Raw genomic sequence first — 18,420 nt, forward strand, 5'->3', positions numbered from 1 at the left:
GGTGGGCTCTTCATAGGCAATACAGCCTTCTCTCTCTCTCTTTCTCTCTCTCTCTCTCTGTCTCTCTTAGGGCATTCTCCCTGGTAGCCCATCACGTCAAAGGAAGCCCAAACTAGCCCACATGGAGAGACCGTAAGGGGAGGCCCATGTGAGGAGGAATCAAGGCCCCAGCCACCATTCACCACCAGCTGCATGAGTGAACAAGCCTTCGGGTGGTTCATAGGCCTCAGGCTTCGAGTTTTCCAGCTCTGGCCCTGGCCATCACAGAGCAGAGCAAAGCCACCCCCTTGCCCTGCTCTGTGACCTGCCCAAATCCCTGGCCCAAGAACCCCTAAGGTTTGGCACAGTCTGTTACATGGTCAGAGCAGCTAAAACATCAAACTTGATTTTTCTGTATATTAGCTAAGACTGTGTATATGTACTTGCTTACTTCTTGTGTCTCCCCATAAGAAAACAGGAGCTCCTAGAGGGCAGGGATTTGTGTCCGTTCTTCCCCAGCCTCAGTATCTAGAAAAGTACCTGGCACACAGCGGGCACTCGGTAAATACTTGTTGAACAAACGAATCTTTGCTAATTAAAGAAAACTGCTCCGTACTATAATTGCAACACCTTCTGCTGAGGCACGCGACCTTTTCCTGAAGAAAGCGTCTCTGGTGTGTTTTGGACCAGCTCCCTGTTAAAAAATATCTCTTGTCAGCCATCTGGAAAATGATAAAGTTGGATCTATACCTCCCACTATGCGCCAGGAAACAGTCCAAACGGATCAAAGATTTATACGTGATAAAATGAAACCATTAAAGTCCTAGAAAAAGGCACGACAGAATTCCGATGGAACCTTGGAGGGGGAAGGCCTTTCTAACGACGACTCAATCTCTAGCAGCCATAAAAGAAAAAGATGGACCGATGCAAACTGCATAAAAATCACAAAACTTTTGTTTGGCCAAGAAAAAGCAGCATGAGCAAAATCAAAAGATAAATGACAACCTGGGAGGAAAGCCAGCAACTTCCATCACAAAGAGCTAAACCTCCTGATATAAACAAACAAGCAAACGCCTAGAAATTAGACAGAAATTAGACAGAAAAGGGGGCCAACAGCTCAGTAGAAACATGGCCATTCAAGGCAGTTCACAGAAGAAGGAACCACAAACGGCCCTTAACCATGTGCAAAAACATTCAACCTCTTTCTCTCACGCGTAACTTTACTCATGTAAAGTAAGACCCATCACATTGGCCCAAATCCTGAACCATGGGGACCCAGGACTGGCAGGCCGATGAGGAGAGGGCTGCTCTCACATGTCACCGGTGGGACTGCAGATTTTTTCGTGTCAATCAGTGTTATGGTGGATATGACTTAGCCCCGACAAGTACCTTTGTGGGAATTTATCCCATGGATAGGTTGGCACACATGTGAAATAACATACATATGAAATCACTCTCTGTAGCACCCTTCAAAGTAGCAAACCACTGGAAACAACAAAAATGCCCATCAGTAGGAGACGGGATGACCTACATTATGACACGTGCATACAACACAAGACTGGATGGCCGTAACGGAGAATGAGAACTTTGTTGTACTAGTATGGGAGGACCTACCAGATGCATTATTGAAAGGAAAATGCAAGGTTCTGAACAGGATGCATGATGCTATCTACTAATTCTAAAACACCTGGAGAATACTACTAGTATTCTTGTTTGCTTATATGTGAGTGAAGAAACTCAAGACATTTACAGAAGGGGAGCCTGGCTGGTTTAGTCAGAAGAGTGTGCAATTCTTGATCTTAGGGCTGTGAGTTTGGGCCCCGTGTTGGGTGTAGAGAGTATTTAAATCAATAAAAACATTTTTAAAAAGTTACACAAGAAGCTAACAGTGGTTGATGATGACAGTAGAGAGGTGGGGTGCCTGGGTGGCTCAGCTGGTTAAGCATCTGACTTCGGCTCAGGTCACGATCTCACAGTTTGTGAGTTTGAGCCCCGTGTCGGGCTCTGTGCTGACAGCTCAGAGCCTGGAGCCTGCTTCGGATTCTGTGTCTCCCTCTCTCTCTGCTCCTCCTCTGCTGCTCTCTCTCTCAAAAATAAATAAACATTACAAAAATGTGTTTTAAAAAATGATGGTAGAGAGGCTTGGCAGATGAGGCAGAGGTCCGGAGGGAAGACTGTATACATTTTTTTCGAGTTTGTTTATTTTTAAGAGAGACAGATACAGCGTGAGCAGGGAAGGGGCAGAAGAGAGAGAGAGAGAAAATCCCAAGCAGGCTCTGCACTGCCTGGTGCCCGCAGAGCCCAATGTGGGGCTTGAGCTTACAAAACCATGAGATCATGACCTGAGCCGAAACCAAAGCTGGATGCTTAACCGACTGAGCCACTAAGCGCCCCTTTGTGTGCGTTTTAGTATGTTTTGTATTTCTCCCCAAAACATGACATAATTTGCAATGAGTGATTCGCTCCTTTAGCTCCAGAAGAGTTCCCTTATCAAAAAGTAAATAGGGGTGCCTGGGTGGCTCAATCAGTTAAGCATCCAACTTCAGCTTGGGTCATGATCTCACGGTTCATGATTTTGGGCCCTGCATCAGACTCTCTGTGCTGACATCTCAGAGCCTGAAGTCTGCTTCGGATCCTGTGTCTCCTTTCTCTAACCTTCCCCCACTTGCACTCTCTCTCTCTCTCTCTCTCTCTCTCTCAAAACTAGATAATAAACATCAAAAAAACAATTTTTGCAGGGGGCACCTGGGTGGCTCAGTTGGTTGGGCGATCGACTTCAGCTCAGGTCATGATCTCACAGTTCGTGAGTTCGAGCCCCAAGTCGGCCTCTGTGCTGACAGCTCAGAGCCTGGAGCATGCTTCGGATTCTGTGTCTCCCTCTCTCTCTGCCCCTCCCCTGCTCATGCTCTGTCTCAAAAATAAATAAAAACATTAAAAAAAAATTTTAAAAACCATTTTTTTTAAAAGTAAATCATCCATGGAGAAATAGCCAGAACCTACGGACCTCAAAGTTTTTCACCCCTAATAATCCATTCCTGTGATTAAGCCCCCAGCTGCTGAGAGCATTGGCAGCTACACAGCCCAGTGGTCATGTCCTTTTCCCCCTCCCCACCAGAGATAACCCAAAGCCAATGACTGGCGCCCCGCCTCAAGGTGGGATGGCGTCTATGGTGGCATTCACCCTCCAGAGTTCCCCTGGGATCAGGTTGAGGCTAGACTCCAGCCGAGCCCACATCTTCGCCTGGTTTCTTCTGTTGTAACTTGCTTCCATCTCCTCCTTACTGGTTTCTCGTGAGAGCCTCCCCCAGGGAAATCATTTAGCCCAGAATCCCTGTCTCAGGGTCTACTTCTAGAAACTTATCCAAACCACGCCCATTAATTGATAACAGATGCCTTTCTCCAAAAGGAACCACCAATAGGCACTTCTGACCAGCAGATGCATGAGTTTCCACACTGTACTGACCTAGTACCAACCCAAAGCAAGGACTGTTGGGGAGACTTTGTACAAGTGCATATGTGGTTTCCAGTGAGGGATATAAAATATTGACCATAACGCATGTCCTGCTATCCCACTGTCCATGGACCTAAGGTCCCGAGGCCCCCAGCCTGAGAACTAGTGCCCCCTAAATCGTGATCCTGGACACATTAGCTGGATTCCCTGACAACTGGCTGAGAGCAGGACACGCAGACAGGACGGGGAGGGGGCCAAAGGCCAAGGTGGATGTCAGCTGGCTTTGCCTGCCATAGCAGAGACTGTGAGACGTCCACCTCGTTCCATTCCCGGGTCCCAGCATATGAGGGCATATGGCCAAGAAGGTAATATGGCAAAATCCGCACCCCGGAACAGGAGTGGAAGGGCTCTGTGCCGTGTCTGGGCCAGCAGCTTCACATAGTAGGTGTGACCCTCCCACGCCTGTTCCAGACCCGGCACCACCCACCTCAGGTCTCCTCAGCATTCAGCTCCACGTGCTGGAGACTGCTTACGGCCAACCCCTGTAACCTGAGGGCTCTTCCTGACGTGGGAAACACGCCTGGCCAGTGCACAGGGCAAATTGCAAGGGCCCAGAAATGAATGCCCCCGATGCCAGCACCCTCAACTAAATCCAGAGGGATGGGGAGTTCGTGGACAAACGGTTTCCTATGTTCTCGAGGGAGGCAGCACGGAGACGTATCTGTCCTGTTTGTTTCCTAGAGATCCCCACTAGGATTAAGCTCCAGGCGCCACCGCAGTAACTCCCTTTATTGGCTGTCTGCTCTTTCCTGTCACACTTCCCCACTCCCACTACAGATGCTTCCTGGGATCGCCTCTCAACCCATTGACTTGAATCTGAACCCTTGCCTCAGAATCTGCGGAGAAAGCAAACCAAGACAACCCTCCTAACAGCCCAAACCCACAGAGACCCAGTTTCACCCAGGCATATGTTAAAAACGTCCTAGGGCACAGCAGAGCAACAAAGGAAAGAAGTCAGGTCTCTGAGTGACGGCAAGAGGAAAACCATCCGCCAACCCAGGGCTGCTAAGTGAGAAATGATCTGCCTTCTTCCCTAAGCCCCAGAATTTGTAGGGAATCTTTGTTACAGCAGCTGTGCCTGTCTTAGCTAGGGCAACAACCTGCCCAACATCCATTTCCTCTCTGGTCATGGCACCCGCTCTGCTGCTGGGGAACCACTTTCCTATTCCCAGACCAGAGGTATAGCTGACCCGCTCAGGGTGGACCCGAAAGCCAAATCGGACCAATCACAGACAAGAAGCACCAGCCCAAGATCTTTGGCTGAAAGACAAACCCCTCTTCCGGGCTGCTGCACTATGGGACAGAAATCCAGAGCACAGGGTGGCCATGGGGCCCCCACTTGAAGCTGCCTGAGAAAAATTCACCTGTGGGAAAACCAAATAAAAGAGAAAAAGATGAGTGAAGATAACATGATTTAAGCACCTGGATCCAGCCACCCCTGAAGCTGGACAACCCTAGACTTATCAGCCAATACATTCTCTTTTCTGTTCAGGTCATTAAGAAAAAATTTTTTCTATTTTATTTATTTTTGACAGAGAGAGAGCACAAGTGGCGGAGGGGCAGAGAGAGAAGGAGACACAGAATCCGAAGCAGGCTGCAGGCTCCGAGCTGTCAGCACAGAGCCTGACACGGGGCTCCAACTCACAAACTGTGAGACTGTACCTGAGCCAAAGTCGGACACTTAACCGACTGAGCCACCCAGGCGCTCCTGTTCAAGTCATTTTAAACTGAGTTTCTGTCACTTGCAACCCAGAGAATTCTGTTTAATAAAAATCTGCCCCAGGCGCCTGGCTGACTCAATCAGTAGAGCCTGCAGATCTTGATCTCGGGGTCATGAGTTCAAGCCCCATGTTGGCTTATTTGAAAATTTTAAAAAATTTCTTAAAAGTTTAAAAATAAATAAAAATCTATCCCTAAAAGAGAATGTCGTGTCAGCTAGTTCACAATTCGTGCCACAGGCCAGCTGCCCCTAAATAACTACTCATTTAGAGATTCCCTTATGCAAATACTCATTTTTGTTGTCAAAATTACCCAGATAAAAGCAAATCAAAAGCTTTCTAGACTCTCTCCTCTGTGTCAAGCATTAGGAAACACAACGTGATGCCAGCAATCGGTCCTGGAGCCAAGGTTGAACCCTCAGTGTTGGCAGCTCCAGGACTGGGGAGAATCTCTCTCTTGGCCACCATGGTGCCCTGAGGGTTCAGGCCCTTCCTGCTAGCCCTCCAGTCACAGAAGGACCCTGGAAACCACCTTGCCAGCCCCCTCACCCCCATGGGCTGTTGCCTCTCTTCTGCCCTACCTAGGTCTCAGGTCGGCTTTATTGTTAACCTCCTGGGCCTCTGGGGCCAGGCCTCCCAGGTGCGGAGGTGCAGGTAGCCAAAGGTCACAGCACTCAGCAGTCACATGCCTCAAAAGAGACTGCTATGCCTCCCAAATGAGCAGGACGTGGGCCAGGCCAGCGAGCATTCCTCACGGTCCAGCGTTTTCCACTTCTCCCCCAGTGCCAGACTCAAGGGAGGGACAAGTGCCTGCAGCCAGCAAGTCCCAGCCCCAGAAAGCCAGAGGCATCTCCACAGTAACACCACGGCCACAAAGAGTGACCAAAGCATCCGTAAGTGCCCTGCCCCGTCCACCCCAGGAGTCTCTGCCCATCAGCCCTGAGGCCCCCATTTATCTGCTCTCCTACCCAGCGCTCAAGATATACTTCTTCAAGCCCACCCACCAATACAAAATCACCCACCCAAAGTAACCTGAAGTCAAATGTCCCACAATAAGCCCTAAACAGGGAGCTAGAACTCCATGCTCTCCTGCCTTGTTTTTATAAGGGAAGTTTCACAAGAACGTTTCATTCATTAAAATAATTCCTGTAAACTCTTTCAGAAAAATAAAATTCCTTTTCCTTGCTTGAGTAGCATTTCAGGTGGAAGGACTTTTATTTCAAGGCACCATAAAATGATAGTCTAAGAACACCTCTGCCTCCACATGTGAAAATCGTTTAAAAAAAAAAAAACAGGAAAAAAGAAAAATACCGCACGGCGATCGTGACCATCCACGAACTTTTGTTAATGTGACTGTTCAACAGGACGTGGGTTACAGGGGACTGGACACCACTATCATCATTGACAACCTTGGAACAGATCCCCTGCCGTGGCCCCGGGAGGGCAGAGGGATGAACTGAGCCCAGTGGGGCGGGGGACCCCTCCAAAACCAAAAATCCCCGTAAGCGTGGCAGCTCGAGCGTCTCTCCCTGCTCCTCCTCCTGCACCTCCTCACTTCTCCTCTTCCTCGCTCAGGGTGACATTCCCCTGGAGTGTGGACGTCAGCTTGGCTTGCAAAAGAGCCGCTAGTTTTTTGGATGTCTTTTTGAGAAAGGCGCTGCCCGGGTGGGCACTGTTCACATGCAGGTACAGGTCCTCCTGGGTGGGGCCCGTGTAGCCACAATCCTCACAGACGTAGAGCTTGTCCCGGCGTTGCTTGTAGGCGTACTGTTGCTGCACCCCGTGGATTTTCTTCAGGTGGGACTCCAAGGAGCAGCGCTGGGTGAAGGCTTTGTTGCAGATGTCACATTTGTAGGGGCGAATGCCTGCAAGGTCGATGGGCAGACACATCACCAGTTGGTCACGGCCAAGCCACAGCCTCCCAACCGCGAAACCATTTAAAATCGTGATGCACAACCCGATAGTGGAAAACCAAACCACCTGATTCAAAAACAGGCAGAGAAACTGAATAGACCTTTGCCAAAGAAGGCGTCCCAACAGGGACATGACAAGGTGCTCGACGCCATTGATCGGCAGGAAAATGTGAATCACGACTGCACTGAAATGATCACCTCACGCCTGTTAGAATGATTATCATCAAAGACAAGAGATAACAAGTGTCCTTGAGGATGTGGAGAAAAGGGAACATTCGTGCACTGTTGATGGAAATGTAAACGGGTACAGCCACTATGGAAACCAGTATGGAGGTTTCTCAAAAATTAAAAATAGCACTACCCTATGACCCAACAATCCCACTTCTAGGATATATATCCAAAGGAAATGAAAACAGGATCTCAAAGAGACACCTGCACACCCGTGGTTCACTGCAGCATTATTCACAATGGCCAAGATATGCAAACAACCTAGGTGTCCATTAACGAATGAACGGATAAAAACAAATGTGGTATATTTATACAATGGAATATTACACAGCCACGAGAAAGAAGGAGATAGATGTTTGCAACATCGTGGATGAACCATGAGGGCATTATGTGAAATAAACCACATAGAGAAAGACAAATACTGCATGGTATCACTTTTATATGGAAAAGTCAAACGCATAGGAACAGAGTAGAAAAATGGTTGCCAGGAGCTGAGGGGTAGGAGAAATAGGAGAAAAAGGAAATCAGCATGGGGAGGGATTCAACATGAGGAAAACGATTAAGGCAAGACACAAAGTGTGTCCACAAAGGTTCACAACATCCACATGAGCAAACATAAAAAGGGATGCAAACTTGGCAAAGAAACACCACGTGGCTTTGGGAGGAAGAGCTTTAGTCTTCCCACTTGTATGCTTCAATGTTTTGATTTTATAGTGGGCAAAGTAAACCTTGTTTTTATTCTAGTTGCAGTTTTCCTGGAAACAGACCCTGTGACAAAGATTCCAGTAGCACCTGTAGGTGAGTGAAGAAGCGAGGGACAGGAAGGAGCCCTACAAGGTGGGGATAGCAAGGCAGTCACTGCTGTAGGCAGCCAGAGTCCAAGTGCACCAGGCAAGCTCAGGGGACAATGCAGAACCCTCACCTCTGAGTCACCACCCCCCCCCCAGCCCTCCTCCAGCAGCACTGTCTAGGGCCGCCTCTGGGTGGCACTGATTGTCCCTCCCTGTCCTGTGCCAGCAGGAACACCCTCAGGCAGAGTTGCAGGTGTGAGCAGTTGCTACGTGGATAGGTGTGCCCAGAAAAGGCAGGAGCCAGGGGCGTGGGCTGGACATGGGTGGCATCTGCTATAGGTATGAAAGCATTTCCAAATTGGATCTCATGCTGGCCTTAGAACCGGGCTAATCTTAGTGGGGCTCGCCTTCTAGATGGAGAGTTCACAGGTGCCATATACACCAGGGAGCTCAGCCTCATCAAAGCACAGGCCTTCCTATTTCCACCAAGAGCACTCATCCTGAATGTGAGGTTGGAATGTCACACAAGCAGCGGTAAGGGCGGGCCCAACTTAGGCTCTAAAGGAGGAGATCCTGGTTGTAAAGGAAACACAGTGTAACATAACCTGGAAGCCCGGGAGAGGGCGCGCATCGTGCTAGGGGTACGTGGAACAAAGAGGGCGGCCACTACAGTCAGACAATCTTAGAGCCCAGAGGTTAGCAGAGCTATCTCCTACAGGAACCCCCAAAGCCTCAGATGCCAAATTTAAGAGTATGCTAAAAACTCATCAGTCAAGATAAAATAATATTTCGGGGCACCTGGGTGGCTCAGTCCATTAAGCGTCTGACTCTTGATTTCAGCTCAGGTCACGATGTCTCATTTGTGAGACTGAGCCTTGTGTGAGGCTCATGCTGAGCAAGAGCCTGCTTGGGATTCTCTCCCCACCCCCCCCCCCCGCCCCCCAGCCCCTCCGCCCTTCTCCTGCTCACACAGGTGCTTGCATGCGCTCTCTCTCTCAAAACAAATAAAGATTTAAAAAAGGTAATATTTCAAAAACCAAAACACATTAAAAAAAATTCATATGAACAAGTTATCAAAATCCTAAACAGGGACAAGACCCAACAATGCTGTACAGGACCCGGAGGCAAAAGGAAGATGTGAGCCCTATGTAGGTGTTTTTGTGTATTTTTTAACTGGTTATTCTTTTCCCCATAATGTCCTAATTGTTGAAGAAAAATACTAAAAAATTGAAAAGTAGCTGTATTAAAACTCACGTTTTAAAATGTTTAACTATTTTTTTTAGACAAAAATGAAATTTATGATGATTTTACTACCCTGGCTTTAATGGAAGCAAACTTACCCAGAGATATTTTCAAAATCCACTTTCTTAGCTTCCCAATCATCATGAGGATTTTCCCATGCTGGTGCTTACTGTTCAGCTTCACTCCTTTTCAACAGCACCATGGTGTGCTGTTGGACAGCTATACCCAAATGCTATCTTTCCCAAGCCAGAGACAGACTGCCTTGTACAACAGGGTTCCAACGTGCGCTTCCCGGACCGACAGTCAAATCACATTACCTGAGAGCTTGCTGGAAATGCAGAGTCCCAGGACCCACCCCAGACTGAATTGAACGTGGAGCAGTGGTCCTCAAACCTAGGGGGCTTGTCACAACACAGATTCCTGGCCCCACTGCTGGTGTTTCTGGTTCTGGGGTAGGAACGCACTTCTAACGCGTTCCCAAGTGATGCTGAAGCTGCCTGCACTGGGATCTCTCAGGGAGTCACAGCTCCCAAGCCACGCCAAATTAGGCATGACCAAAACAGAAGCAGGAAGAAACAGAAAATTGCAAGGAGACTGAACACATAATCCAAAAACCCCCAACAAACCGAAGTCCAAGACCAGACAGCTTCCTAGGCAAATTCTACCAAATTAGGCGTCAGGACTGCACTTTGGGTGTCTGAAAGCTGCCCTCCCCCCAGTATTCTCTCTTCAAGGCTAAATGTCCCCACTTCTTTAATGGTGGCTTGTGGAGGGGGCTGAGAGAGCCCCTTCCTGTTCATGAAGTACACAGATGATAAAGGAAGTTGAAATGGAAGTTGAAGGAAATTAAAGTAAGTTGAAATGGAAAAAAAGTCTCCCCCACCCCCATCCAAGCACTTGAATGAACCAAATCCCTTTCATGGAGCATATCCTAGAACACTCCTGTGAAAAAACTGTGGGGTCAATGCAATGGTGAGCTGTTACTCCAGTCTCCTCAAGCAGAGTGCAGGCCTATGTTATATTCCACACATTCTAGAAAAACTGCCAGAAGTTAAGAAATTCCTTCATAATCCTTGGCATTTGGAACATAATAGGTGCTCAGTAAATAATTTTTCAACAAATGAATGAACGAACCCCTACCATCATGGTGAAGGAGGAGTCACAGAGGTTACTTCCTCGGAGCTAGTCTTCTACAAATTTAAGGAATAGGGCTGTTTGGGGTTTCATGCTTGGCCATAGAGGGCTTTGTGTTTCATCAGGCCTTCTGGGCCGGGACAGCAGCTGGCAGATCAAGCAGCCAACCTGATTTCAAACCTACAGCTCATCACAACAGAAATTCACCCAGAGACCAGTTACTCAACCCACTACTGTGTTAAAACATCCAAACTAAATACGTGGAAAGGGGAGCACACTTACCCCAGGCAAGCTCCTGGGCCCCGGGGAAAGGACAGATTCTTCCAGTCCTGCTCTAGGAGGCCTGGCCCCAGCGGTGACCCAAAAAGGTGATCTGAAGTGGCTGCCGACCAGGGTTTCGCCTGATCCCTGCCCCCTGGCAGAGGTGAGAGTGCCAGGAACCGGTCTCCTTGCCCTGCATCCAACAGGTCACCGAGCACCTTCCACGGGCAGAACACCCAGCAAGGTCTGGACAGCAAAGGCTACAGACTGCAGAGTCCTACATCACCCAGATGACAGAGAAAATGGGGATGGCCGCTGTGGTGGAATTTTCCCAGGGAGGGTGGGACGTGAGCCTAGATCGGAGGACCGGTGACTCACAGACACGGAGATGGATGGAAGACAGCAGGTGCCGAAAGCTCTAGTTAGGGCAATTCTGACTTTTGCACACCTGCTCCTCCTCCCCTCTGTGCAAACACCAAACTCATCCCTCACTCACTGACATTGTCATGCAGCAGCCCCTGGGTGACCCTTTTAAGGCTTGGGAACAAACCCCTTCCTCCTGGAGCCCCCACCCCCCGTGAACTTGGTGCGGTGGGGGTGGCTGAGCGAGGAAGGTGGCCAGAGAGGACCCCTGGGCAAGGGGGACTGATGCTAAGTCCCCCCTGACTTTGGGGCCTCACCCACCTTAGTGCTCTGGAGCAAAGGCCAACCTTGTTCATGTCTGGAGTGAGATATCAGAACTAGAAAACACCATGCCTGCTCCAGACATCAGTAACTCACTAACACCCACACAGCAAGAGTCCAAGGCCACACATCTACTACTCATTATGTGAGCCCATGAGAGATGGCTGAATCCCACCGAGCCTCAGTTTCTCCACCTATAAAATGGGGATAACATTCACACCCCCTTGTTAGGCTGCTCTGAGGATTAATCAAGACATCAAATGCAAAGGGCCTGGTGCGTATTAACATATTAACATTAAGTACTCGGTAGGATACAGCTTCAAGAGTTTACAATACAGCTCAAGAGAACACAAATATGCTCTACTCATTAACTGGCTGGTGGGCACATATGTAGTATTTGTCTATACGCTGTGTATATATATATATATATATATATATATACACACACACACACACACACACACACACACACACTGTCCATACATATATATATATATATATATATATATACACACAGGTATATACACTTTTTCTATTTGCAAGCACTTTGGAATGTATTGTTTATCTTACAGTGGTTTGAAAAAAAGGGGATGGGGTGGGGGGAGAGGGGAAAGTGGGTGATGGGCATTGAGGAGGGCACTTGTTGGGATGAGCACTGGGTGTTGCATGGAAACCAATTTGTCAATAAATTATACTTAAAAAATAAAAAGAAAAGAAAAGAAAGAAAAATTTTTAAAAAGGAACAATTTTTTTTAAATGTAGGCATTAGGTGTCTGGTGCAGAAGAAGCATGCAGAGAGACCTCCTTCACTGTCACCTTTTTGAAGGTTGTGCTGTAAGGCTTCTACTACCTCATCCAAAAACTACTTCATTGGGTTACCCAAAATGGTTTCCTCTCTTCAAATTTCCTATTTATTTATTTGTTTGTTTTTGAGAGGGAAAGAGAGCAAGAGTAAGGGGCAGAGAAAGAGGAAGAGAAAGAGAAGGTCAAGCAGGTGCCATACTGTCAGTGCAGAGCTCGACACAGGGCTCGAACCCACAAATCATAAGATCATGACCTGAGCTGAAATCAAGAGTCAGATGCTTAACCAACTGAGCCATCCAGGTGCCCCAAATTTTCTATTCCTATTGCTAAAATAAAGGTTCGCATCACACATCTCCAAAGAAAATTCTTTGCTACTGGTGCTTTCTGCTTGCTGTCCTTGCTGTAGCTAAGTGCTCCGTTATTGAAGTTTATATAAACACGAACTTGTGGGAGTGGATATCTAGGGCAACCTCCTCTGGAGGCAGTGTGGTAATGACCACAAAATATTGTAACGTCGTCTACCCTTTGGCCCACATTAGGGAAACTATCTACAGAAAGACTCACACAGGTAGACAAAGGATGTACAAGAATATCGATGGCAGTCTGACATTTAAAAAAGAAAGGAAGGAAGAGAAAGAAAGAAAGAAAAGAAATGAAGGAAGAGAGAAAAGAAACAAAGGAAGAAAAGGAAGGCAGGGAGGGAGGAAAGAAAAGAAAAGAAAAGAAAAAAGGAAAGGAAAGGAAAGGGAGAAAGAGAAAAAGGGAAGGAAGAAAGGAAAGGAAGGAAACTTTGAGATGGTGTTTGTTGATGGTGCCTCCGTATTTGAAATTATGTCAAAATCTCATATTTATTTTTTAACTTTATTTATTTATTTTGAAAGAGACAGAGACAGCACGAGTGGGGGGGGGGGGCGGGGGGAGGGGAGGGACAGAGAATCCCAAGCAGGCTCTGCACTGTCAGTGCAGGGCCCGACATGGTGCTCAAACACACAAACCATGAGCTCATGACCTGAGCTGAAATGAAGAATCAGACGCTTAACTGACTGAGCCACTTGGGTGTCCCTTCATCTTGTATTTAAAAATGCTCTGATAGGGGCGCCTGGGTGGCGCAGTTGGTTAAGCGTCCGACTTCAGCCAGGTCACGATCTTGTGGTCTGTGAGTTCGAGCCCCGCGTCAGGCTCTGGGCTGATGGCTCGGAGCCTGGAGCCTGTTTCCGATTCTGTGTCTCCCTCTCTCTCTGCCCCACCCCCGTTCATGCTCTGTCTCTCTGTCCCAAAAATAAATAAACATTGAAAAAAAAATTTTCTTTAAATAAAAATAAAAAATGCTCTGATAACTATTAAAGACAGTTACGGTATGTCTACCTGTGCAGATATATGAAACAGTGTCCAAGATATATAGGGCATGAAAAAAGTTATGTGTGTTAAAAACTTGGAAGTGAAATGGTGGTTTGCTTTCAGGTGTGGAACTGGGGCTTGGAAGGGGGAGGAAGGCTGACTTTTTTTCCTTTCATTTTTTGTTCCCTTTCGTATTACTTTTTTTTAGCTAAAATGTAAGTCAAAATAAAATAAAGCAGACAGTCTGATGAACGAAAGAGGTGATCCCACAGGACAGCATTCAACTCCCTAGGGGTGGAGTTGACTTTATTCTTTGGCAGCCATCGGCCCCACTCCAAACTTCTCCCAATCTGCATTTTTCCCAACTAGTCAATCCTTCCCTGTAGGCTCCAAACAAAGACACCATTGTTTCCTCTTCTTCAATCAAGATGGGATTTGTTTGCCTTCCAGTCCCTCTCAATGTGGTCTGATTGGAAGATAAGGCCAGAGGGCGTCCCAAGGGGTGGGGCAGATACTGCAGCTTTGGCCAGTGCCCCCCTCCCCACTTCCCTGACCTCAAGAATCTAAATTCCTTTGCTCCTCTCCCTGGAACGACAGGTGCCTTGAACGGACTCCTTCATTCGAGTCATAAAGTTATAATCAACATGGGTTATATGCCATGGCACCACCCCCCCCTCCACAAAGGCTGCGCTGGACCCCACGGATGCCTGTGTCCTTTTCAAGCTGCTTATAGTGGCTCATACTTTCTGGTCTACATTGGCTGGGGACTTTTACAGAATGAGTAGCCATTTTCCAAACAAGAAAAATAGAATACTTTCAGTAAAGGCTGTACTTGTCGGAAGAGCCTGGTGCACCTGTTGGGAGCAGTAAACAATGCCCAGACCACACCTGACTCGCCGTAGCCCTCAATGTGGTTCTGCGTTCCCAGCAGGCTCCCAGGTGGTGCTGGTGCTGCCGGTTCAGGAGTAGTGAGGGTGGGCACTTGGTGCGGAGTCTGGCACATGCAAATACCGGCTATTATGTTTTATTCTAGAATACAGATCTCCCCCACCAAAAGCAAACCATTTCCTTCCATGGATGGCCATTCTTAGGAGGCATCCCAGCTGGCTCAACCTAAACACTTAAGCAAATCCAAAAGAATCTTCTCTAAAAACAGGCCCATGATGTTTTTCACAGGCTGTGAACTAGATGTGCGTTCGTTTCTTTAAAGCTCATGGCTCCCTCTCTCCATTCTGACCATAATCTCCCATGCTGGCCTCAGTGGTCCTGTCAACCCCACTTAAATAGCATGGTTTCCTCCACTATGTGCATAGTGGATGCTGCTGGTCCCCTACGCTGACCCCCTTTTCTGAGCTAGTGCTTCATTCTGCATCTATCATGTGTGTGGGTAGCTACCAGCTCCCGGCTGTCCCCTTCTCCAAGGAATGGGCACTGGACAATTGACATCTGAGCCAAGGGGAAAGGCAGCTCTCAGCCAATGTTGACATAAAAGTGCCCGCCACTGGCCTATAGTGCCATTCACACTCCAGAACCCCCGTGGGACCGGGCTGAGGCCAGACTCCCCGTGAGACCACCTCTCTGATTCCCCCTCCCTTCCAGTTTCGTCTGACAGCCCTCCCTCAATAAATCATTTCATAAGAATCACCATCTCAGAATCTGCTTCTAGGGAACCCGACCCAAGACAATTTGGATTGAAAAATAGCCCCTTGTTTGCTGATCTATTTCCATGAAATGTTACACAGGTTTTTTGCACCAGTTTCTGTCTCCCAACCTTGAATCAGATGTCATTTGACTAACATCCCCCCTCCCCATCTCACACACACACACACACACACACACACACACACACACACACACACCCTGAGTTACTTTTTTCTTGGTGAAGTCATCCAAAAAAGACATCTTAATCTTTTCTTTCATCCACTTGGATATTAAGGTAAGACATTTACAGGCTCCGGTTTCCCTGGGTCTCTTCCGAAATGTCTCCTGTTCTGAGTCTTTCCTTGGATGCCCTGTCCCTCTTAGCATGTGACAGGAGATGTGGGGGAGGATGGATTAATCCTGGTTCTCTGTGCCACTCTCTTTGCCCACCTCATCGATACTGTAGCTACAATTCTCAAAAGAAGGGTCCTGAGATCCCAGACACGTCTTTAGTCATGACTGGGGGTGCAGGGGTGGCTCAGTCGGTTGAGCGTCTGACTTTGGCTCAGATTATGATCTCGAGGTGAGTTCAAGCCCCACATCGGGCTGCTGTCAGCGGGGAGCCCACTTTGGATCTTATGTCCACCCCCACCCCCCTGCCCCTCTCTGGCCTTGTGCTCTCTCAAAAATAAATGTTAAAAATAAAAGTTTAAAAAAATTAGTCATGACTGGTCTAATCAGCCTGTAAGCAAACATACCCTTCACTCAACTGCTGTCTGCTATACCTGTGTTAACACTGTCCACATCTTTGCTTCTGGTCTAAATACATTTACTTGTAACAGTCAATAGCAAAAATCCAACCTTCATCTCTCAAACAAGACCCGAATCTGCAGACTTCTGTTAAGATCTTTTGGAACCAGAGAGGTTGTTCACATGAACCTTAAAAATGTTTGAGGGGTGCCCGGGTGGCCCAGTCAGTCAAGCGTCAGACTTTGGCTCAGGGCATGATCTTGTGGTTCATGGGTTCGAGCCCCACGTCATTTAAAAAAAAAATTTTTTTTAATGTTTGAGAATCCCAAATTTTTGCTCTTTTTACTGATTCATGGATTAACCCTTTTGTAAAGAGCTCAAGAGATGGCAGGGTGGCCCGTCACACCAGGACCTTGGTCTGCTCCTCCAGGTCCTGGCATGGGGATGTCCCCACAGCCAAGACTCCTTTTTCAGTTTGCTACCACCTAATTTGTCAGTAAGCCCTTTCCTCCCTCCTCATTCTGGTCCATTATTACCTGGAGGCACATCTCCAGCAGCAAATAAACCAGGGCAGGAAAAACAGGTTCAAGACATTTCCATAATTCTATCTGTTGATCACTTTAAGACTCAAAATTAGGGGCGCCAGGGTGGCTCAGTCAGTTTGGCGTTTGCCTTCAGCTCAGGTCATGATCTCGCGGTTCACCAGTGCGAGCCCCGAGTTGGGCTGTGCTGATAGCTCAGAGCCTGAAGTCTGCTTCGGATTCTGTGTCTCCCTCTCTCTCTGCCCCTCCCCCACTCACACTCTGTCTCTCTCCCTCTCTCTCAAAAATAAATAAACATTAAAATTAAAAAAAGGAAAAAAAAGAGTCAAAATTAGGATTTAAAAATTTTTAAGTCATTACCTGTAGATTCGACCTTATAGTCAGGGCTGTCCAACAGAAATTAAAATGCAAGCCACTTTGTAGCCTTAAAATGTCCAGTAGCCTCATTAAAAGCAGTAAAAAGAGAACAGGTGAAATTAATTCCAACGATCCATTTCGCTTAACCCAACGTATTCAAGATATTCCCATTCCAACAGGGAATCAACATTAAAGACCGAGATGTTTTGCATTCTTATTTTGCATCAAGTCTTCAAAATCTGGTGTCAGTTTTCCACTTATCGACACGTCTCAATCAGACCAGCCACATGTGGGAGGGTCTCACCCGCTACATGTGGCCTGGGGCTGCTGTGCTTTTTACCTTCTAGATGCCCCCCTCCCAGAGAAGAAACCGTGAAGCTCTTTGGGAAGGCCCTGGGTGGAAGGCATTATTATTCACCAATGTCAGCAATTTTCAGCCCCTCCCGGGGTCACTAGAAATTTCACGTTTGAGGATAAAGAGACAGAGGAGCTCAAGAGTCGGAGACACAGGCCATCTTCTTTCTTGCTCACCGTGGGCATCTTGGCACCATTGAACACACACACACAGACTCCTCTGCGACCTGCTAAACCCCAGGCTGCAGTGTGCAGTTTCTGCCAGGCCCAGGTGTCCCTTTATCTCACCTTCCTGCAGAGCAAGCAGGCTTCCAGAAACCAAAACAGGGCAAGGCCGGTGAGGCCCCAGTCTTGGGGAGAAAATTGGGGATGGCAGCAGGAGGCAAAGGGGACAGACAAGGGGACTTACAGGAAATAGAGGACCATGAACTTCGGCACCAGCCGGTCTGGTTCCCAATTCCACCACCCATGGTTATCTGACCTCCCTGAACCTGGTCTCCTCATCTATTAAGTGGGGCTAACTGACTCCTTGGGGTTGTATGAAGTAATAGATAAATGCTGAGGGCCCAGCATGAAGGAAAGTGGCTACTTGTAGCTCGCTGCCATCTGAGGAAGCTGAGTCACCCTCTGTGGGGACTCCCAGTCTCTGCCGAGTCACCCTCCTTACTTGCGAGCCCTTTTTCTCCCTTAGAGGACATCGTCAACACCCCACCCCAAGCCCCCAGCCTACCACCAGGTCATCTCAGTTCCAGTAAGGTCAGTGGCTTCCGGCATCTCTCTGTTGGAGGAGATTCCCCAGGAGACACCGGAGACCTTCAAGGGGCTGGAGGGGAGGAGCTGCCTAGGACCTGAGGGTCCCAGGATGGACCCCATCAAGGAGGGGTGGGAGTGACAGGATAAATCCCCCAGATTTCTTGCCCCTGGAACAATTCTGTGGTACATTCTACGTGGTTCTTCAGAGGACCCCCAGTGGGGTTGAGCCCCACGTGCGCACGGTGACACCCTGCTCAATAGCTTGCTCTTATTGGCTGTCTTCCCCTCCCCACCTCCCCTCCGTAACCCCTCACTATGCCCCCTGAGATCACCCCCAAAATAAACCACTTACACCCAAATCCTTAGGTTAGGGTCTGCAACCCAAACTAAGACACTCGGCACCTGCAAGGCCCTTCCTCC

At 48.0% G+C, this 18,420-nt stretch overlaps 1 protein-coding gene across 1 annotated transcript in view; it reads right to left on the reverse strand.

Annotated features, from left to right (window-relative positions):
* Positions 1 to 6,759: 6,759 nt before the first annotated feature.
* OVOL2 (ovo like zinc finger 2) overlaps positions 6,760 to 18,420 on the reverse strand; it is a 28,862-nt gene continuing 17,201 nt past the window's right edge. The window contains exon 4 of the mRNA XM_047067717.1: positions 6,760 to 7,073. Coding sequence (XP_046923673.1) covers positions 6,760 to 7,073 — 314 coding nt within the window. The remainder of the gene's footprint in view (positions 7,074 to 18,420) is intronic.

The sequence above is a fragment of the Lynx rufus genome, unplaced genomic scaffold (genome assembly GCF_022079265.1).
Source record: "Lynx rufus isolate CCGP_SWC_20201006 ecotype Redwood Valley unplaced genomic scaffold, mLynRuf1.p SCAF_8, whole genome shotgun sequence".
In the NCBI taxonomy this organism is placed as follows: domain Eukaryota; kingdom Metazoa; phylum Chordata; class Mammalia; order Carnivora; family Felidae; genus Lynx; species Lynx rufus.